The sequence below is a fragment of the Danio aesculapii genome, chromosome 6, assembly GCF_903798145.1.
Source record: "Danio aesculapii chromosome 6, fDanAes4.1, whole genome shotgun sequence".
NCBI classification, from domain to species: Eukaryota; Metazoa; Chordata; class Actinopteri; order Cypriniformes; family Danionidae; genus Danio; species Danio aesculapii.
In genome coordinates, this window is record NC_079440.1 from 43,809,879 (window position 1) to 43,830,714 (window position 20,836).

A 20,836-nucleotide genomic window follows, 5' to 3' on the forward strand; every position below is an offset into this window, starting at 1 on the left:
TAATGACAGAATTTTCATTTTTGGGTGTACTGTCCCTTTAAGGCTAAACCGTCAACTTTCATTGAATTACGATTCTGCCACAAAATGATCAAAACAGTTATCCACACTAATACCAAGCCACGTTGAAGCCTCTAAATAATAATAGATCCTGCTATTCAGAACCTTGTCTTTTGGTGTGCATCTACTTCAGCATCTGTCCATAGCTATTATATCTGTCTATCACAAAATGTCTCTAATGGAAATTGATACACTGTTAAAATACAACCATTATGTTTTAACAACAGATACGAAAGCTAAAGGTAGAGGTTCTGTGTTGTTTTTCCATTGATTTCTTTGTCCTGTTTGTGAATGTTTCTTGTGGTCAGATGATTCCCTCACAAGTTCAGATGCCATTCAATTTTCTCACTATTAGACAGATCCCTTCCCCTCTGAAACATTATTACGCTGTGTAAATGTTTCACCCTCCACCTTAACACACCCCAGGTGGTCTTGAATGGCACAGAGTAGTGGAATATACAACATGTTGTAGACACATGCATACAAACAAACAAACAAACATGGCTGCAGAAGGTTTTGTCAGATTCTAGAATACTATGAAGGTGCTGGCTATCTAATAGTATGTGATCCAGTAATCTAGAGTGAATGTTAAATGTTTAAATAACCAAAGTTTTTTTGGTAACACTTTGCAATAAGGTTTTCTTTGTTAGCCTATTTAATACATTGATTACCACCCAGCAGATATGGGTCACAAGCATCTAAGGACAATGTTATTTTGACCTCCAATAATGACATGAAATGATATGTGGTTGATTTTAAGTTGTGTTGGAAAGTGAGCAAAATCCCACATCGAGCCAAGATTCTAAACCACAAGCGTAAAATCCAGCTCCTGGAGGGCCACAGCTCTGCACAGTTTAGTTCCAACCCTAATTAAAAACACCTGATTAAACTAATTGAGTCTTTCAGTTATGTTTGAAACCTACAGGTAAGTGTGTTGAAGCAGGGTTGGAACTAAACTGTGCAGAGCTGCGGCCCTCCAGGAACTAAATTTGACACCTGTGTCTTAAACCAACGTCATATTGACGTCAAATACTGACATTTATTCATTAGGTATGGCAACCAAAATCCAACGTCTGATAGACGTCATAGTGGTAACGTCCACACAACGTCAAGCTGTAACTTCATTAGACAATGATATTTGGTTGATTTCATGTTGCGTTGGAAAGTAACCAAAATGCAATGTCTGTCCGATGTTGGATATTGACGTCGGCCTGACGTTGTGTTTTGACGTCAACCTGATTTTCAATTCCAAACAAAATGCAATGTCTCATGACATTGGGTATAACGTCAATCTGATGTCATGTTGACGTCTTGTGCCTGCTGGACATAATTATAAATGTATATTGGAAAGAAAATGTAGATATTATTTTTACTCTGAAATTGCTAGTAAATATGATGAATAATTACAACGAATTGTAGAATTAGTTTTTGTTAATTACTGGAATAACATTTATATTTAGCATTTTAATTTGAGTCAATTTGAGTCAATTAATTTAGTTGTTTTTCATTTTTATTTCATCTTTAGTTAGTTTTATTATTATTATTTACAATATTTATTTTATATTTCATTTACTGTCTTTAATAGCCCTGGATTGAAATAGTATAGTTTCCCAGTTCTGTGTTGTGGCATAATAACATATGCTAGATTAGTTGGCAGTTCATTCCGTTGTGGCGACCCCTGATAAATAAGGGACAAAGCCGAAGGAAAATGAACGAATGAAATAGTATATATGCATTTCTGATATTTATGTATAATTTGAAAGAGTATTCTTTATATAGTTTGTTACTTTTGATTCATTTATAATAGATAGTTTTTTATTCGTTTTTATTGTTTATTCATATTTGCTGATAATGCACACATTATAAGTAGGGCCAGACATAATCTGCAGACAGTTTTTGCTATTTCTGCACAGAATTTTGTAAAAAAAAATCTGCAGATTTCTGCGGAATGATTTGTGAGTATCATAACCAAAAATGAATACATTAAATAAAAAATAACACCTTTTTAATTTCTGTTTAATGTTTACAATAAAAATCTGATTAGATCCACTTAATTGATAAACAAAGCAAATCTCTTATGTAATATCTCTGCTAAAAGACAGAAAATATTACTTTACAAGCTGTATTGTAAATAAATCATGAGAACATTTTTATTTACACAAGTAAATAAATAGACTCAAAGATGGGCTAAAGATCTGCGGATTTCTGCATGTGCAGATTCCTTGTGGGTCTAATTATAAATGATACAACTATATGTAGAATATGTTTATGTAGAAATAAACATTAATCTTTAGATAAATTAAAACATTTTTGTCTAATGTTAGTGAGTAATTAAATAATTATTTTTAACATTATAAACTTTATTGTGAAGTGTTTTATTGAAGCAGACACATTTCGTGTATAGGCTGACATCTGACTTTTATTTTGCTTTAAAATGAACTCAATTACCTGGATTCATTCTGTAAGCAGTTTATTTGCCCATTTGTTTACCAAAAGCAGTACCTTCATAGAATCAATTTAGCAGCTGATACTGGCATGAAATACACATTCGACCAAATAAATGTCTGAAGGTAAGTGTATTTGCCGGCACAGTCTTAGTAAATGTGATCTAGCTGAGTCAGATCTAGTATCAGTGTATCAGTGTTTTAGAATCCTGTCAAAATCCTCTGCAGCTCAGCAAACCTTTCTTTCTTTCTTTCTTTCTTTCTTTCTTTCTTTCTTTCTTTCTTTCTTTCTTTCTTTCTTTCTTTCTTTTTCCGTTTTTCTTTCTTTCATTTCTTTCTTTTTTTCTTTTCTTTTCTTTCTTTCTTTCTTTCTTCTTTCTTTCTTCTTTCTTTCTTTCTTTTTCCTTTTTTCTTTCTTTCTTTCTTTCTTTCTTTCTTTTTCTCTTTTCTTTCTTTCTTTCTTTCTTTCTTTCTTTCTTTCTTTCTTTCTTTTTCTTTTCTTTCTTTCTTTCTTTCTTTCTTTCTTTCTTTTTCTTTCTTTATCTCTCTTTCTTTCTTTTTATCCTTTGTTTCTTTTTCTTTTCTTTCTTTTTATTCTTTCTTTTTTCTTTTTTTCTTTTTATTCTTTCTTTTTTCCTTCATTCTTTCTTTCTTTCTTTTTCCTTCTTTCTTTCTTTCTTTCTTTTCTTTCTTCTTTCTTTCTTTCTTTCTCTCTTTCTTTGTTTGTTTCTTTCTTTCTTTCTTTCTTTTTTTTTCCTTTTTTCTTTTCTTTCTTTTTATCTTTTCTTTCTTTCTTTCTTTCTTTCTTTCTTTCTTTCTTTCTTTCTTTCTTTCTTTTTCTTTTCTTTTTTCTTTCTTTCTTTCTTTTTAACCTTTGTTTCTTTTCTTTTCTTTCTTTTTATTCTTTCTTTTTTCTTTTTTTCTTTTTATTCTTTCTTTTTTCCTTCATTCTATCTTTCTTTCTTTTTCCTTTCTTTCTTTCTTTTCTTTTCTTTTCTTTCTTTCTTTTCTTTCTTTCTTTCTATTCTTTCTTTCTTTTCTTTCTTTCTCTCTCTCTTTTCTTTCTTTCTTTTTATCCTTTGTTTCTTTTTATTCTTTCTTTTTTCCTTCTTTCTTTCTTTCTTTCTTTCTTTCTTTCTTTCTTTCTTTCTTTCTTTCTTTCTTTCTTTCTTTCCTTTCTTTCTTTCTTTCTGTCTTTTGTTCTTTTCTTTCTTTCTTTCTTGCTTTCTTTCTTTTTCCTTTTTTCTTTCTTTCCGTCTTTCTTTTTTCTTTCTTTTTCCTTTTTTCTTTCTTTCTTTCTTTCTTTCTTTTCTTTTTCCTTTTTTCTTTCTTTCTTTCTTTCTTTCTTTCTTTCTTTCTTTCTTTCTTTCTTTTTTCTTTCTTTCTTTTGTTCTTTCCTTTCTTTCTTTCTTTCTTTCTTTCTTTCTTTTTCCTTTCTTTCTTTTTATTCTTTCTTCCTTTTCTTTTTTTCTTTTTTCTTTCTTTCTTCCTCTACTCGATCCGACTACCCACCAGTTGAAAGCACATTATCATGTTGGTACAGGTCGTTGTACTTTATGTTGTGTTTTTTCTTTACTTGGTTCATGCTTTGCTTGTACCCTTCTTTAGTCCTGCAGCTGTAGTGGAGTCAGGGTTTTCGTGTCTGCTTTTTTCCTTCAGCCTTGTTGCTAGTCTTTATGTTATTCTGGTTTGTCCCTTCTTACCCTGCTGTCTTCTAGCTGGACTCAAGGGTAAGTGCTAACCTGTTAGCTAGCACCAAGTCAGATAATCCTAAAACCATTATCTGACCAATGCAACGTGCTCTCTCTCTCTCTCTTTATCCTTTTTCTCTCGTTCTTTTGGTTGTTTTTTTTCTCCCTCCTCTTTTTCAAATCTCACTCCTCATGCCTTAGACCTAAGTAGATTATGTTACTTTTTCCGTTGGACTTTTTTGATGATGGTTCAAACTACAAATTTTCATTACTCCTGCCAGTTTAGGTTGCATGTCAATTAGTGCGTTTGTACTTATCATTCAGCTAAGTTAAAATTGGTTATGATTTATTTGCATAATTGCCTTCTCTACATAAACATCATTGGCATCACAAAACCTCTCAGAGTAATTGGGAATCTAATTGAGAATGTATGCATTTGGGATGAACGACAAAGCTAAATCACTTACAGCAGCAGCAGCGAAGTGCATTTCTGACTACTTGGACTTTACTCTTGAGGGTTCAGTCGCATTTCTAATTTCTTTAATTTCCAACTTGAGCTTCACAAGAGTTGGCAAATATGTAAGTGGAGTATTCTGAATGCCAATGTGAAGGAGCAGGCGCTGCCGTCCCTCCTCACCGAGAAATACTCCTAATTCTCTTTGGTCCAGAGGAAATGGGCTTTTTAACGTAGTTCCTAAACCCAAAGTAGATCTTAGCAAAGATAGCGCTCATTATTTGCACCTGTGTGTGTTTGCCCTTAAACTGCTTGAGTAGGTGAGCATTTTGATGTCATGTTGTCCATTCAGATGCTGATGGAAAGACAAGTTCATTTTCTTCCCTTTTTTTCCGTTTGATTACACTCCATTCTTTTTTTTTTACAGAGAATGAATGAATTAGCCTCTGTTGGCTTCTTGCTAAAGCCGTGTATTTGCACTATAGAAGAATAATGCTAGCCTGTCGGCACGCCACCGAGGTGGCTTGCTTGTCAGTGTGCTCAGCAACCCGCGTGAACACACTGAAAAATCTCTCCAGTATTGTCAACTTGCAAATGCTAAGAGAAAAATCCAGATTGCTAATGGATAGGCAAGCGGAAAATGTTACAGCAATTTTTTCCCCTCCTATTCCTTTTTTCTTGCATGCCATTGGAAAGCACAGTGGAGGATTTCACTGTGTTCCTGCATGTAAAAGACATCCATCATGTAAAACCATTTTTAAAATGTATTTTATTAATGGTAAAATAACATTTAATAACAGGGTAGGAATTGGTTCCTAGCTTATTAGCATAAGTCCTAGTCTCATTTAAATGGGACGTGGAAGTACATTATTTTAATTAATGCACAGTTGAAATGTATAATGCAAATGAGGAAGGCACATTTATAATCTCATAGATTTTAGGACACCTTTTCTTATTTCCTCCACGGTTCATTGTGTATTTTTACACATCCTTTTTTCCTTATTTCGTTATTGTCCTGAGTTGCGTAGTACTGTCTTAGGCTTCTTTGCCATTCGTTCTAATGTTTACCTTTTTTCTCAACCCATTCAGTTTGTCTGATATCTGTCATTTATTTCCCTGTGCCTCTATTGTTTTTTTTTTTCTTTGTCTTCTCTCTTAGTTTAGTCTACGTCTCTATAACTGTAGCGAAAGCCAAAGGATAACATAGGATAATATCTAATTAGGCAGATCCGTATAGTATTTATTTGTTTTTTACAGGATTCAGATTTTCATTTTTTAGTCACATGTCTTCAAAATAAAGAGGTGTGAGTTCATTGTTGTTATGTAGACACACGATGCACATTCTTTCTTCCACATTTCCCCCTCATTAGAGCACGTTCATCACTGCACAGATTTAGATTCTATCATTCTGTTGCTAATAAACTAATTCATCTGGGGGCCAGAATAGCTTGATGTTTGTTTACTTTTTCCAAAAGAAATATAGCATACTATTAGCATAGACGGTTTGGTATTTGGTTACAGTTAGTCTTTAACATTGAGCAAATTAAAGAGCCCATGAAATAAAGAACGTTTGTCTTTTATGCATTAAGTCCATCTACATAATTCTGTTTGTAGATGTTTGGACCTACAAGATTATTATATATTTGTTTATTAATTTATTTTGTGAAATCAACAGTTGAAAATGATTAAAATGATCAAGCTAGACATTTTTTATGCTACAAATATAGTGCTACAAATATAATGCTACAGAAAATCAGTTGCCACAAAAAATATCAGGGGGCGTTCACATATTTTCAACATGCTTTGCGCCATCAACCTCTCAGTATGTGCAACTATTAACAAAGTTGTTGCTGGGTGACCATCAACCTCATCCACAAGCCACGCACCTCTATTGGAAATAACGAACTTGCTGTCAGAAAAGATGCGATATGTGAACAGCCCCTTAAGCAGCTCAATTAAACAATGATAATGTGAAGAACATTTTTTAAAGAACCAAATCAGTATAGAGTATTAGAATATTTTCTGAATGATCATGTGACACTGATAAGTGGAGTAATAATGCTGAAAATAAATCGCATAAATGTATACTATTTTTACATATTAAATTACAAAACATATTTGAAACTAAAATATTTAGCCATTTTACGTTAATGGAATTTTAGTCAAATAAACGAGTCACTTTGATGAGGAAGAGAAAAATAATTTAAAGTGTTTTGAAAAAAATTTCCAGAGCTGTAAATTAAATTAAATAGTTGATTCACAATATAATTTTTTATTTGAATTCAGCAATTATTAAACATATTATGCTATTTCATGGGATCTTTAGCAAATATCTCAATGATTACTTTTAGAGACAAAAAGTTTGCCCCTGATTTTTTTTCAACATTACTATTTTAACAAAGCACACAATCCATCTTCTCTCAAAACGAGTGACATTATCCAATTGCGAATGGCAGAATCTATTGTATTCATGTGAAAGAAACTACATTAAAAGTCATCATTCGGAATCCAAGCCATCGGTGGCTTTAGCACTCAAAAGCTTTTGACTGAGAAAAGAGAAAAGAGATCAGCTCATGCATGCACGTCCAGACCGAATGTGAGCTGAGCATTGCGATCACTCAGTTCCACATTTGCCAGGTCCGATTGAACTCTGCTTGACTTTTGCTGCAAGTTGACAATGTGAACAGCTCAATGTCCTTGATTTGCCATAGACTACTCATTGTAGGTGTTTAGTTTTTATTTAGTTTTTTTTTGTTTTGTTTAGTTTTTTTGTGGTGAGAGGAGAACAGATTGTTCCTCTTGCTGTTTGCTAACTGCCTCTTCCTTGAACTCGTCTCGAATAGATGCTGACAGGGCACAGAAGCACGGCATGGATGAGTTTATCTCAGCTAACCCATGTAGCTTTGATCATGCCTCATTGTTCGAGATGATGCAGAGGCTCACGCTGGACCACAGGCTCAATGACAACTTTGCATGTCTGGTAAGTTTTAGATTTTTTGCTGATTTGAATGCAGAGCAATTAGTGCTGTACGGTGTATTAGTCAAATTGTGCAAGTGTATCTGTCTGCAGACTGCAAGACAGGGGCGTAACATGGAGGGACGTAACTTAGAGTAAGTTAGAGAGGCGTAACTTGCAGTTATCAAGATTGCATTGAATCATGCGAGATGTCACAACGAGATGTTGTTGTCAAGATGGCAGAAATACTTACCAGAGAACATTTTTACCAATGTTTTCATGAGTTCTCCATATTTATCCACAACCAATTCTTTTGACATATTATTATATATATTCAACTCGCTGACTTCTTCCTTGGTTTTGTCATGATAGTTAGTCTACTTAGGATCGCCCCCTGTGGCTGCAAAAAACAGTATAATGCCGAGTGCGTCAAATATGAAAGCCTCCGCAACTTGCAGCTGTTAAAAAATTCAACTCTACAGTTTAGCAAATTGGATTTATTGACATGTTAGTAGTTTGAAATAATATAATGAATAAGAAATAATATAGAGAGAAATAAATCTGTAAAATAACAGCTGTACTGGCAGCTCATTACAAGGTTTTTACCGTAATAGACAACACCAACCCAGACAATATATCACTTTAAACTAATAAAAATGTTTATAAAAGCCACTTTTCTAGTGTTAAAAGTTGTTGAAATAAAATTCAAGGTCCCATAATGCAATTCAAAAGCATAAATAAATGGGGAAAAATAAAAACATGAATCACAAAATACGAAAAAATAACTCACGGATATTATTTACAGTTTACAATAATCAATTTCTTGCGTAAAACATTTGACAGTATACATCAGCTAAGGCCATCATTTCCAAAATGTATGTCCTTGTTCTGTATTTGCAGGGCTGGTTTAGCCCAGGTCAGGTGTTTGTTCTGGATGAGTACTGCGCCAGGAATGGGGTGAGAGGATGCCATAGACATCTGTGTTATCTTGGAGACCTGCTGGAGCGGGCAGATGTCGGGCACATGATCGACCCCACGCTGCTGCACTACAGCTTCGCTTTCTGTGCCTCCCATGTTCATGGAAACAGGTACACACTTCTATACATATGCACACTTTTATTGGGATTTTGGGAGAGTTACAGTTTATGGAAGCAGGGTGGAAAACCAAGGAATCTTTACAAACCATCAGCACATTTTGACACTTTTGCTTTACTGTTTGTTATAATTTCCCCTGTGAATGTTTTTGTATAATTTTCAAGATTTTGTTTGATTTGTTGTGTCTTTTGTTCTCAATCATTTTCATTTCTTCTCCACTTCCCAAGCCTCAGCAGTATTCTTTCAGCCACTGCACTTTCCATTCTCCTTCTTTTGTTGTTGTTTTACTTTCCAAATCTCATTGTGTTGCTCATTCATTACATGTTCCTGATAGTCAGAGGGGGTCTGAGTTACAGGGGGCTGGTTCAAAGTCAGGAGGGAAAAAGGAGTCTAAAAAAAAGAGGAAATGTAAAACACTGCTGGCCCCTGAAAGCACAAGGTAAGAGGGCTAATCGAAGAGATGTTCATATCAACTAATATGCATAATACAGCAGAAAATGAAAGTGAAAGCACAGAAAGCGAGATGTGTTTAAAGGGGTGGTCCTGAGTGTATTTTTAAAGCTTGGTTGTGTTTATAAGATGCAAAGCAATGTGTGCTCATGCTTTATTTGTAAAATTTCACGTTATTTTGTCATATATCTTACTTTGATTATATACAGCTACTCAGCTAAGATGAAAATGACCTGCCCGCAAGAGGCTCTGATTGGTCAGCTAACATAATGTGCTGTGACTCGCGGATCGGTTCCACATCACTAGGAAAAGCATTAGCCTCTAATAAATACTGTCAATCAGTTTAGCTGTTAGCCGTATGATATCTTTCACATATATTCGGAATAAGCATCTTTTGTAAGTTTGCTACTTGAGATGAAGAATGCCGGGAAATCGGCCACATAGAAAGACACTGCAGCGCTGGTGAAGATTAGGGTTTTTACAGAGTTCTTTATACGGATAAATATGAATTTGTTGCTAAATTGTTAGCAGTGCTAAACAGCATTTCCTGTTGTTTACATCCTTGTTAACGTCCTTGCTACAACATACCGTTAACGCTAGACACTATGCATGTACTAGATCAATTTTAACAAATAAAAATACTTACAGGTTGTGGCTCACAATCCACAGCTTCGTCTATTATGGTTGGAGCTGGTCCTTCTTTGAGGAGTTTTTAGCTGAATCCAGCACTGAACTGAGAGAGATTCTGCAAGCTGTCCTTTGTCAAATGCTAGCTATATATTTTCTATAATTCTCTAGAACATAATTAAAATTAAACTGTAAGCACTTCTCTCTTTGTGTCGTGTCCTTTAGAAGCCCAAATACAGAAACAGAACAAGCTCTGTGGAAAAAGCAGTGCTTGGACGCCATTTTAGCTTTCTCTTCTAAAACATTACAGCGCATCTGGCCATGCCAATTTGCTGCGTGGAGTGTATGCACGTGGTGAATGTGCGTAACTTGAAGCATTTGTAATCTCACTAACCTGGAGGTATTTTTTGTGGTCCCCAAACTTCGTTCGCTGTAGGCTTTGCTAAGCTAACTCTGTATGAGCCAGTGTCTCTCTTTGCATTGAACTTTGAGCGTATTACATTCAGAGATATTGTTTATGTTTACACAGCTACATTACACATCAACTAAAGTTTCAAATATGATATCGTTGTGGACCACCCCTTTAAAAGCTCAGGATGTTCTTAAAGTATTGTAGTTTACCCTAAAATTAAAAGATTCATTCATCCATGTTCCAAAGCCAATCAGCAAAAGGCATTTTTATTTATTTATTTTTATTTTATTATTAATGTACCTAAATTAACTATAACATTTAACAAAAAAGGTAAACAGAATAGTAAATTCTGATGTTTCTAACATTAACACGTTTTTACCTTAATACTACATACAGTCTTACCTTTTTGATGAATTGAAATATAAATTTACATATATAGCTATGGAAAAAATGGTCCAATTGTTTCATTTTTACAGTTTATAATTACAGTATGTGTTTATGTCAAATGTAATGTTTGTTTTACTCTATAAAATACTGATGTCATTTCTTCTGAATCTAAACTTTTTGGTTGCATAAAAATGCTGCCATGTTTTCAGATGTGTTTATATTCATTTTTAGACCAAACAGAAGTAATATTCTGAGTCAATAAAATAACCCAGAGAGTTAAAAAATACCTCTGATATGGAGTCTTGAAAGCGTCGTGTGTATGCGCTCGCTGTGCGCTTTCTCTTCCCACTGCCTTGTTGATAGTATATTTATTGTGCTCTTGCTGGGTGTGTATTAAATATATTTTAATGCAATATGGCACCCGAGTGGAGCATTGTGACATCGATAGCTGTAAATAAAAAAAATGGGCTGGAAACAATGTCCCCCATGAGTATCACAACAGGGTCCCATCTGCTGCCTACAAATACATTTACAGCCAGTCTATTAGATTTAAGAAAGCCAGACATTGCTTCTGGTTAGATGCTCTCTTTCTCTGTGCCAGCCTGTACTGTGATGTACTGGATACTGAAATGTTAATGTGGTTTGATTAGCTTTCACCCAAAATATACTGGGCTTTAAAAAGCAATTATATAGCATCATAATTAGGTGTAATAATAAATCAGTCAGCTTGAAACTTTCTTTTGATTTGCATTACTTCAGCCAGGGCTCAAATTGATCTTTCTTTCTAATCTGTTTGCAAATAACGGCCTGTTTGACTTGTAAAATAGGCCGGATGGTCTTGGAACAGTAACGGTGGAGGAGAAAGAGCGGTTTGAGGAAATCAAAGAGCGATTACGTGTCCTTCTGGAGAACCAGATCACAAACTTTAGGTGAGTATTTAGACATCAGGCGTTATTGAACATTTTGAGGGTGATGTACATTAGCGGTTCTTCTGTTTTTGTTTCAGGATACAGGTTTTATGTTGTGCACTGAATTGCAATCCAAAAATGAAGTGTTAATGTTCTTTTTAAATGATATCACCGCAGACTTTTTAAATGATTCTCAAAAAAACACATTTCAGTTCAATATTGTAATTTAAATCTACTTATGGTAATTGACTGACCACTTTTAAGTTGATTTGGCATGTCTTCTTCTCGTTACACTTTTAAAAAGTGTAAAAAAAACTGTCTTGTCTGATAACTCTGCTTTAAAATAAGATTTGTATTGATTATTCACATTTTATCACCTATTTTGGGGAAGATCCACTAGTGTACACCAATCTGTTGTTTTCTCGACATTGTTGCATTCAAAAATATAATTGTACAGGATTTCCTACACCCACAGTGCAATTTTTATCATTGCAGGTATTGCTTTCCATTCGGTCGCCCTGAGGGAGCATTGAAAGCCACTCTGTCTTTGCTGGAGAGGGTAATGACAACATTGCTTATATTGATTCACAGTAGCAGCAATAGAAGGAAATGAGAAGCAATTGATGGTATTTTGTTCGGCGCCACCTGTCTCTGTTTACTTGTTTGGCCGTGCATCATTTTGCATAAAAAAGTTTAAAATGATTTCAAATGTATGACTCGTTCAGAAAAAGACTCATTTTATGCCACAAGATAATGAGCTGGAGTTTGTTTTTGGGTTGTTTTTTTTCACAGGTGCTTATGAAGGACATTGTGACCCCCGTGCCGCAGGAAGAAGTCAAGGCTGTCATTCGTAAATGCCTAGAGCAAGCAGCTCAAATTAACTACCAGCGCATCACTGACTACGCCAGAGTGGAAGGTGACTAGCATTGCTCTCTTCTTTCACAGCACTGTGATTTTAAAGCACTTAACCATTCTATGATTTGATCTAGAAATGAACTTTTGTACTATTTCTTTTGCTTTCCATTCAATTGAAGCAATTTCATATTTGAATAATGTGCTTTAAATAAATAATCTGTTCTTGTACTTGCAGTTTGTGAGAGGAAAGGAAATTTAGGTTTGGGTAACTGAAGCTTTTGTTTAAGCTGTGAATGTATTTTTGATGGTTATTGTTAACACTATTTTTAGTTTAATACAATTTCATTTATTTCTTTGTTTTTTAATTATTTTTTACCTAATCATTTAATTTAATTATGTTTTATATAATCAATTATATAATTTATTTTTTATTTTCGTATTATTTTGTTTTATTTATTTTATTTTTAATGATTTTATTTAATATATATTTTTATTAATATTTTATTTTATTTATTTTATTGTATTATTTTATATATATGTATTTTATTTTAGTATTTTATTTTTACATTATTTTATTTTAATTGCTTTTATTGTATTATTTGATTTATTTATTTTATTTTTAAATTATTTCATTAAAATATTTTATTTTATTGCATTGCATTATTTGATGTATTTTTTATTTTATTTTTTACTATTTTTAATAATTTTTTAATTATTTAATTTTATATGTTTTTATTTTATATTTAAATTGTTTTGTTTTATTTCTTTTATTGTATTTTATGTATTTTTTATTTAATTTTTTATTATTTTTATTTAATTATTTTATTTTATTTGAGTTGTTGGTTTATGTTATGTCTTTTTAATTTAATTTAATTTAATTTTATTTTATTTTATTTTATTTTATTTTATTTTATTTTATTTTATTTTATTTTATTTTATTTTATTTTATTTTATTTTTATTTTTTTTTTTATTTTTATTTTTTTTCCCCTTGAACTCAAAGCATATTCTTGTTTGAAACAGTATACCTATTTATCCTAATGTCAATCGCTGCCTTTATTCCTTCTTTATTTTTGAGAAAGGTTTCAATGTCTTCTTGTTCCTTCTCCTTTTGTGGACTTGTGTGTAAAAATGCATTCAAATCCACACAAAGAAGAGCTTCTAACCCTTTCCTTTCTGTTGCGATAACATAGAAAACTAGAGATTGGACATTTTTCAGATGCTCTCCACACATTTTCTCTTGTATTATTATGACTCAGATCAGGATGATAAACGACAACAGGGTAGAGGAATGGTTACGGAGGAGGGAAAGGAGCAAGGAAAATGAGTCAGTCAGCTGAAAGGAATGCAGGAATGGGGACAAATCTTGCGGTGAAAGAAATGAAGTATGTGGGAAGGAGAGGATGGAGGAGCCCATTAGGGGAGAAACAGGTTGAGAAGAACAGAGAAGCATCTACTATATGAAGCAATGCCAGCTTGGGCAACAGGCGTGAAAGAGGATTACAATTAAGCAAAGGAAGGCAGATAAAGAGAGGAATCTGTTTGTTAAGGAGAAGAAGCCATTGTGGTCTGGTTTTGAGGAGAATGTTTGTATTCTGAACATCATTTTGGGTCTTCTACTTCATCAAGTCACTGGTTTTGTTGCTTGCCCAGCAGGCACACAACATCACAAGACATTGATTTTAGGATAGATTTATGTCATGACGTCAGATGACCAAAATTCAACGTCTAGCCAGCGTCTAAGGATAACGTTATTTTGACGTCCAATAACATCAAATTACGTTGATATTTGGTAAATTTTTTAGGTTGTGTTGGAAAGTGACCAAAAATTGATGTCTTATAGATGTCATAGTGATAATGTCCAGACAACGTCAAGGTGTAACATGATTAGATGTTGATATTTGGTTGATTTTAGGTTGATATTAGGTTGATTTTTGGCTGAACATTGGACATTGACGTCGGCCTGATGTTGGGTTCTGACGTCAACCTGATTTTCATTTCCAAACAAAATTAACGTCCCCACAATGTTGGGGTACGTTGGGGTACAGTGTCAATTTGACATCATGTTGACGCCCTGTACCTGCAGGGCTATTTTGATTATGGCCACAAAACAGTGATGCACATTCCACAAAAAGGTTGTTTGCAACACAGTATTGGTTTTTAAATGTGGCTTTGAACATCATTTTAGGTCCTCTACTTCATCAAGTCATTGGTTTTGTTGCTTATTTTGAATACGGCGACAAACCAGTGAGGCATATTCCATAAAAAGGTCTGTTGCAAAACAGTATTAGTTTTCAAGAGTGCCTTTTTTAATGGGCCTTGAAATAGAGAGCTGTTTTATACCTGGAGTTCGTCAATCCAATCACAAGGGGATGACATTAAACACAAATGTAAACAGGGTCTGTAATGTTATGAGCTTGTCCACTTTCCAGAGGTAGTATACATTTAATACAAAATACACTTGACTGCAACATAACTTTGCAACTTTCCAGCTAATGACCTTGTTAAACATTAAGTATAGGAAGTGATTTTGCAACTTGTTTTGCAAGTGTCCAAACTAATATGTTTTCGTTTAAACACACATTTTTCTCTCTGTTTTGCCCTTCTATTCACACTGAGATGGTGATTTTAGGAAACGAACGCATACAGTATCTTTTTGAAAATGCTGCCCACAGATGGGCATACTTTGCAATAGAAAAATAAAATGCAAACTACTTTGAAAACTACAATGCATTTTAGTCGTGTGACCAATTCAGCTAACAACGTGGACAACATTGTAAAGCAGAGCGACGGATGCAGAAGACATTTGCGACATTTTGCTGCGACGTTTCAAAAAGAAGGAAAGTAAATAAATGCCAGGTGGATATGACCCAGGTAAAAGCGTCTTATGTCTGTGCATATGCGCAGTACAAACATTTTCAGTTGTTTTAATGTGGATGGTGGAAAGGATTGAAAATGATAATGTGGACATAGAGCGTTTTTTTGATAAACGACCTTTTCAAATTTATCTGGATTAGTGTAGATGCAGCATTTAACTTCGCTATCTGGTTTGGTTTGAAGGTGAAATCACAATATTTTCTTCCCATTCCTGCTTAAGACACAAACCCACAGCGTTTATAGTCATTTTGCGGCAGTCAGCGCAGAAACAGAATGTATTTTCCATTTTATGCTTGTGTTTATACCCTATGTAGATTGTATGTAAACATATTTTTTCAAATTTAAAAGAGAGATCATAAAATGCTCATACAAAGAAATCTGAAAGTGTGACAAATGAGATGGATGTAACAGAAGGTGTAAATGGCAACATTTCCTCACTGTCTGCTTGTCATCCGATTGACCAAAATGGATATTATTTTCAGGTGGAGAACAGGACTTGAGTGAGAAAAGCTGTCTCAAATATGACTCTGCCATCAGTTACTCATCCTCCTCATGTCATTTGAAATGCACGTCGTTTTCTTTTTCTTCAGTGAAACAGAAAGGAGATTTTTGCTGAATGTCTAAACTGCTCTTTATATCCATAAAAGGCTGGCAGCTCTAAAATATAAGGAGCCTAAAATCAGTAGATTTAATGTAAATTCATGGAAAAAAGAAAACTGTGCATTTCAGATGACAGATGTACTATTATTCAGAACTTTGGGGTGTTAAGAGGGTGTATTCACTTGATCAAAACAGCATAAAAACTGTAATATTGAGATGTTTTATTACAATTTAAAACAACATTTTGTTAATATACTTTGAAAGTAATTATTAAAATGATGACAAATCTCAATTTTCAGTCTTTCAGTGTCACACGATCGTCAAGAAATCACTCAAATACGATGATTCAATTCATTCATTCATTCATTCATTCATATATCTTCAGCTTAGTCCCTTTATTCATCAAGGGTCGCCACAGCAGAATGAAACGTTAAATTATCCAGCATATGTTTTACACAGCGGATGTCTTTTCAGCAGCAAACCAATTCTGGGAAACACCCATACACACTCGTACACTACGGCCAATTTTGGTTATTCAATTCCCCTATAGCTCATGTCTTTGGACTGTGGGGTGAACTGGAACACTCTGAGAAAACCCACCTGAACACAGGGAGAACATGCAAACTCCACACAGAAACGCTAAATGACCCAACTGGGACTCAAACCAGCGACCTTCTTGCTGTGAGGTAACAGTGCTAACCACTGAGCCACCGTGTTGCCCATGTTCAAGAATCATTTCTTAATATAATGAAAAATGAAAAGCTTATTATTTAGCTGAAGTGCCAAAATAACAGCACTTATTTACTATTTGTAATGTAATTTTTAAATAATGTAGTAATGAACCATGAATTTGTCTAAACTTGTGCAGTTTCATTCATATATTTGGTATAATCTATACACGCACCTCAGTGATAGTTATGTTTAGAGATGGAACTTCTTTGAAAAAATCAGAATTGTTTTGAAGAAGTGGAATTTAGCCATAAATTGTCCACTAATTCACACATTTCCTTGTGAGATTGGATTGGGTTGTCACTTTTGATTAATTAATGCATATATATGCGGATTGGACCATTTTTCGGATCGGCAAAAACGGGAGGAGGCAAATGTCATTTGCTTTCCATTTACACAAAAATGACTGAAAAAACCTTGGTTTTAACAAACAGAACTTAGAACCTGTAGTTTTAATAAGAATAAAAATCAAGAACGAACCAGCTGGAAAAAGATTTTTCAGTACGAAAAATGATCTTTGTTACCGTTGCTGATAATGCTAAATAAAGAAATCTAACATCTTGTACAACATATCATATATATTTTCAATTAATGATTCAACAATTCACACATAAAACTTCATGTTTCATTAAAGGTGGATCACTTTCGAAAAACCTATTCAGTGACATTATTTTGATGGTAGTTTGTCGCCACCCATTGGTTACACAATGTAATTGCTACAACATTCACCAGCATCAAGATCCATTAAATGGCAAATTTTAATGCAGCGCTTCAAAGGATTAATAAAAATTTGCAAATCATTAACATTTATCATTCATGTTGAACGGGTTTGAACTGAGATCACGATCTTTCAATGTTTAATTGTGCAGCTTACTCTGAATGCATTAATGCAGGCTAAAAAAAAGTGACAGAAAACACCTTTAATTAATAAAATAAGCATGTAGGCATGTCCCACCACAAATTCTTCCGTCATCATTATATTTTACAGGGAAGCCAAAATGCTTTCATACACATGATCCACAGGTCACTTGCGTTCCGAACTGTGGGTTGTGGACCATAACGGATAAATTTTTTTTTTCTATTATTCTAACCGAAATAAAACAACTAAGACTTTCTCCAGAAGAAAAAATATTATCAGACATCATTTGGCAAATATTATTATATTATCGTTGGGTGTTTTTAGACTATTTGCACAAATAGTTTTTGCTTTGTTTTGCAACAGTGACATAATTTGTTACAGTGTGGCATTTTGGTTTTGATTTGGCAACATTTTAAAGTGAATCAAAATGTACAACCGCCCTCTCATTGGTTAAACCACTTGGTTTGTTGGTTCAATGGGTCAAATATTCCTCTCACCTTCAGTCCAACTTGGTCCAGTTATTTTGTTGTAGATCTATGTATAACCGTCATATTCACATATACCTAAATAACCTGAATTAAGGGAGAAAATCTACCAAGTTCTAAAACAAATGCTCCAAACAAGTGAAAGCACCCATATTAGCCCAATCTTTTGAATGGTAGTGCACCTTTAAAAATATACCACCTCCACTTTATTCTTCATTTTTAGTAAAAGATTAAGGGTGATTGTGGTTTAAGGGCTTAATTATCAAATCAAAGTGTGTATCTGACTTTTCCAAACCCTGATTTGATTCTTCTTGATAAAAACGCCCCTTAACACAAGACATCCCTTCATCCTATTCAACCCTTGATCCCCTTTCCTCTGACCCCAAACTCTTGCATGCCGGAATCCTCTTTTTCTTTAGGAAAAAAGAGGGAAATGTATGATCATCCTGTCTACTCCTTGGCTTCACAAGTGATGGATTTAACCATCCGTGAGTAACAACCCCACATCCTTTACCTCTCTCATCCAACCAACCCTCCATCTCACATCCTTCTCAGAGTTTTCTGTTTTTTCATTTCCACACAGACGACAGAAACTAAAAGTAGAGAACAATACGTAGAGTTCTGATGTTCCATCTGTTTGTAATAGGACATGACTGATGCGTGCGTTCAGCTTCCTCTTGTTCGTTTTTGGTTGAAGCTCATGTCTGTGACTTGAATGCATTTTTACTTTGCTCGCTCTTTTTTACTTTGTCTGAGTGTATATCGTTGCTGTGGTGTGGTAGGTGGTTTGACTGGGGGGTTCCAGACACATCAACAGGTGCCTGAACTACCGGGAGAGCAGGAGTTAGTACGAGATATCGACTTATATGTTCCAACATCACAAGTTTGTCTTGTTCGTGATTCTTAAATCCGATTCGTCAATGCTATTGTCTCTCCGTTCAGTATGTTGTTCAGTTGCTATTCTGCTATGTGTTTTTGTTCTTGTCGTTCCAGGTTAATATCTACATGTGTGTTTGTTTGTCAATGTTTTTTTATGTATGTGTGTTCTATATCAAACACACACTCATTTTTGTTCTGAAGAGCGAGATTACCAGGGATGCTGCGACTCTCCCTTTTCTCTCTTTCCCTTATTTCTCCCTCTTATGCTGCTCTGATTCTCTTTTTCTTTCTCTCTCTTTCTCTCAAGTTGAGAAAACTCTAAAGGATCAGAAGGATCCAGGTGAAGCTATGTTTGACGTCATCCCCTGTCCCCTTCAACACATCCTGGCATAAGCACATGACACAGTTGCAGGAATAACTTATTTAAGCTGTACACACCATACCTCAAGGCCCGTTCTTGTGCGTTCTTTTTCTTTTGTGAAGATAGTATTCTTCTAGCACTTTTTTGTTGCGCAAAATTGGGGTGAAAGATATTTTGTGTTATATTAGGACTTTAGAAACTGAACATCTTAGCGATGCAGAGTCTGCCTGATGGTGTTACATTATGCAGACTTGCAAGAAGTAATACTATCTTTCACAAATATTTCAGTGGCAGTCTTTTCAATGTGTTAAAATGTGAGGGCCGAAGGATTTGCAAATGTTTCTCCACTGAAGTGCTGGGAATAAGATAACTGAAGTATATCTGAATCTTGACATTAAGAGATTTTCCGAATAAGTGGTTATCAACTGGTCTTGCTTCAAGACTTGGATGAATCGATACTAAAAAGAGACAAAATGTTTTTCATGCAAAAGTAAAACAACAAAAATTGATTCTTTAATCAATATTTTCATTGATGCCAAATGCTTAGTCTAATTTAGCCTGATTTTATGTTGTGATGAATTTCTGAACAAACCTTGACATCAATATTAAAATGGAAAGCCATTATTTTTTGGCATTTTCAACCTGTTTTGGGTCACAACCCACCAATTGAGAACCACTTCTCTAAATCACTGTCTATTTAAGAGATATTTCGCTTCTTTAATTCCCAGTCCTGGTTTCAGATGCTTGACGTGACCGAAGCATTTTGGACACATTGAAAATAGATAAAGTATGAAATTTGGATAATGATAATCACAGATTATCACTCGATCCACTGTCATTACTTTATCATGTTGTGTTGATGACATCATGGCCTTAGGAAGAGTTAGAAAGAGCTTCTGTGAGATATTAATGATTTCCGGTCTAATAAATTTCAGTACCGTGCCTACAACCCCATTAATAACCCACAACTTTAACAGACCGATAAACCAATAGCAAAAAAGTGAACATTTCACATTCTAGACACCAAGATTAATGAGTCAGACGGAATGATAAATAAATAATGTCCTTCGTGACTGAAGTAACATTGCAGTCAATAAATTAAAGATTTTCTTTTCTTTATCATTGGAGACCTTAGCATTGCTGAGGTGGTCTGTGTTTTATGTCTTTAAGCTTTTTTGGTGTCTGTCTTACTCATTTCACCTTGTTCAGACAAAAGTTGATTATATGTTAAAACCAGAAACACTACTTTATGTTGTAATGTCCTCATTTCATCAAATGTTGCATATGTCTGACAGCCTAGTCTGCTCTTTCTTTCATGTGTTGGCCTTATATTCCATACAGCAGTTTTAGAAATGAGAAGTCCAATCAGTAAACAGTAATATATGCAGACAGATAAGCATATAGTATTAGTATTCAATAAGTATGCAGTGGGGTTCAAATTTCTGTGCCTACATTAAAACTTAAGCCTCAAATTTAAGTTTTCGGGTTAAAGGAATGGGTAGTTTCTGAATGATATCAACAAACATTGTCTACAATTAGTCTGATATATTTGTTTCTATTGAAACGCAGAATAAAACTTGAATTAAAATAGATTTCATTTCAGAACATGATCTGTAATCAAACCGCTATTAAGAGAGACAAATCAAATACCAAGATATTTTGTTAATATTTAAACTACTTGTGGTCTCAGAGTTTTGAACCCCAGTTTTAGT

At 34.2% G+C, this 20,836-nt stretch overlaps 1 protein-coding gene across 7 annotated transcripts in view; it reads left to right on the forward strand.

Moving 5' to 3' along the window:
* The window catches only part of cadpsb (Ca2+-dependent activator protein for secretion b), a 182,041-nt gene that overhangs the window by 137,347 nt on the left and 23,858 nt on the right, over positions 1–20,836 (forward strand). For 4 of the 7 annotated variants that reach the window (XM_056460322.1, XM_056460324.1, XM_056460323.1 and 1 more), the window contains exons 12-17: positions 7,490–7,626; positions 8,503–8,690; positions 11,401–11,502; positions 11,977–12,040; positions 12,274–12,397; positions 19,071–19,103. In XM_056460322.1, the coding sequence (XP_056316297.1) occupies positions 7,490–7,626; positions 8,503–8,690; positions 11,401–11,502; positions 11,977–12,040; positions 12,274–12,397; positions 19,071–19,103 (648 nt within the window). Of the gene's footprint in view, positions 1–7,489; positions 7,627–8,502; positions 8,691–11,400; positions 11,503–11,976; positions 12,041–12,273; positions 12,398–18,303; positions 18,373–19,070; positions 19,104–20,836 lie in introns of all 7 variants that reach the window. The other 3 variants (XM_056460326.1, XM_056460327.1, XM_056460328.1) reach the window with 1 other exon arrangement.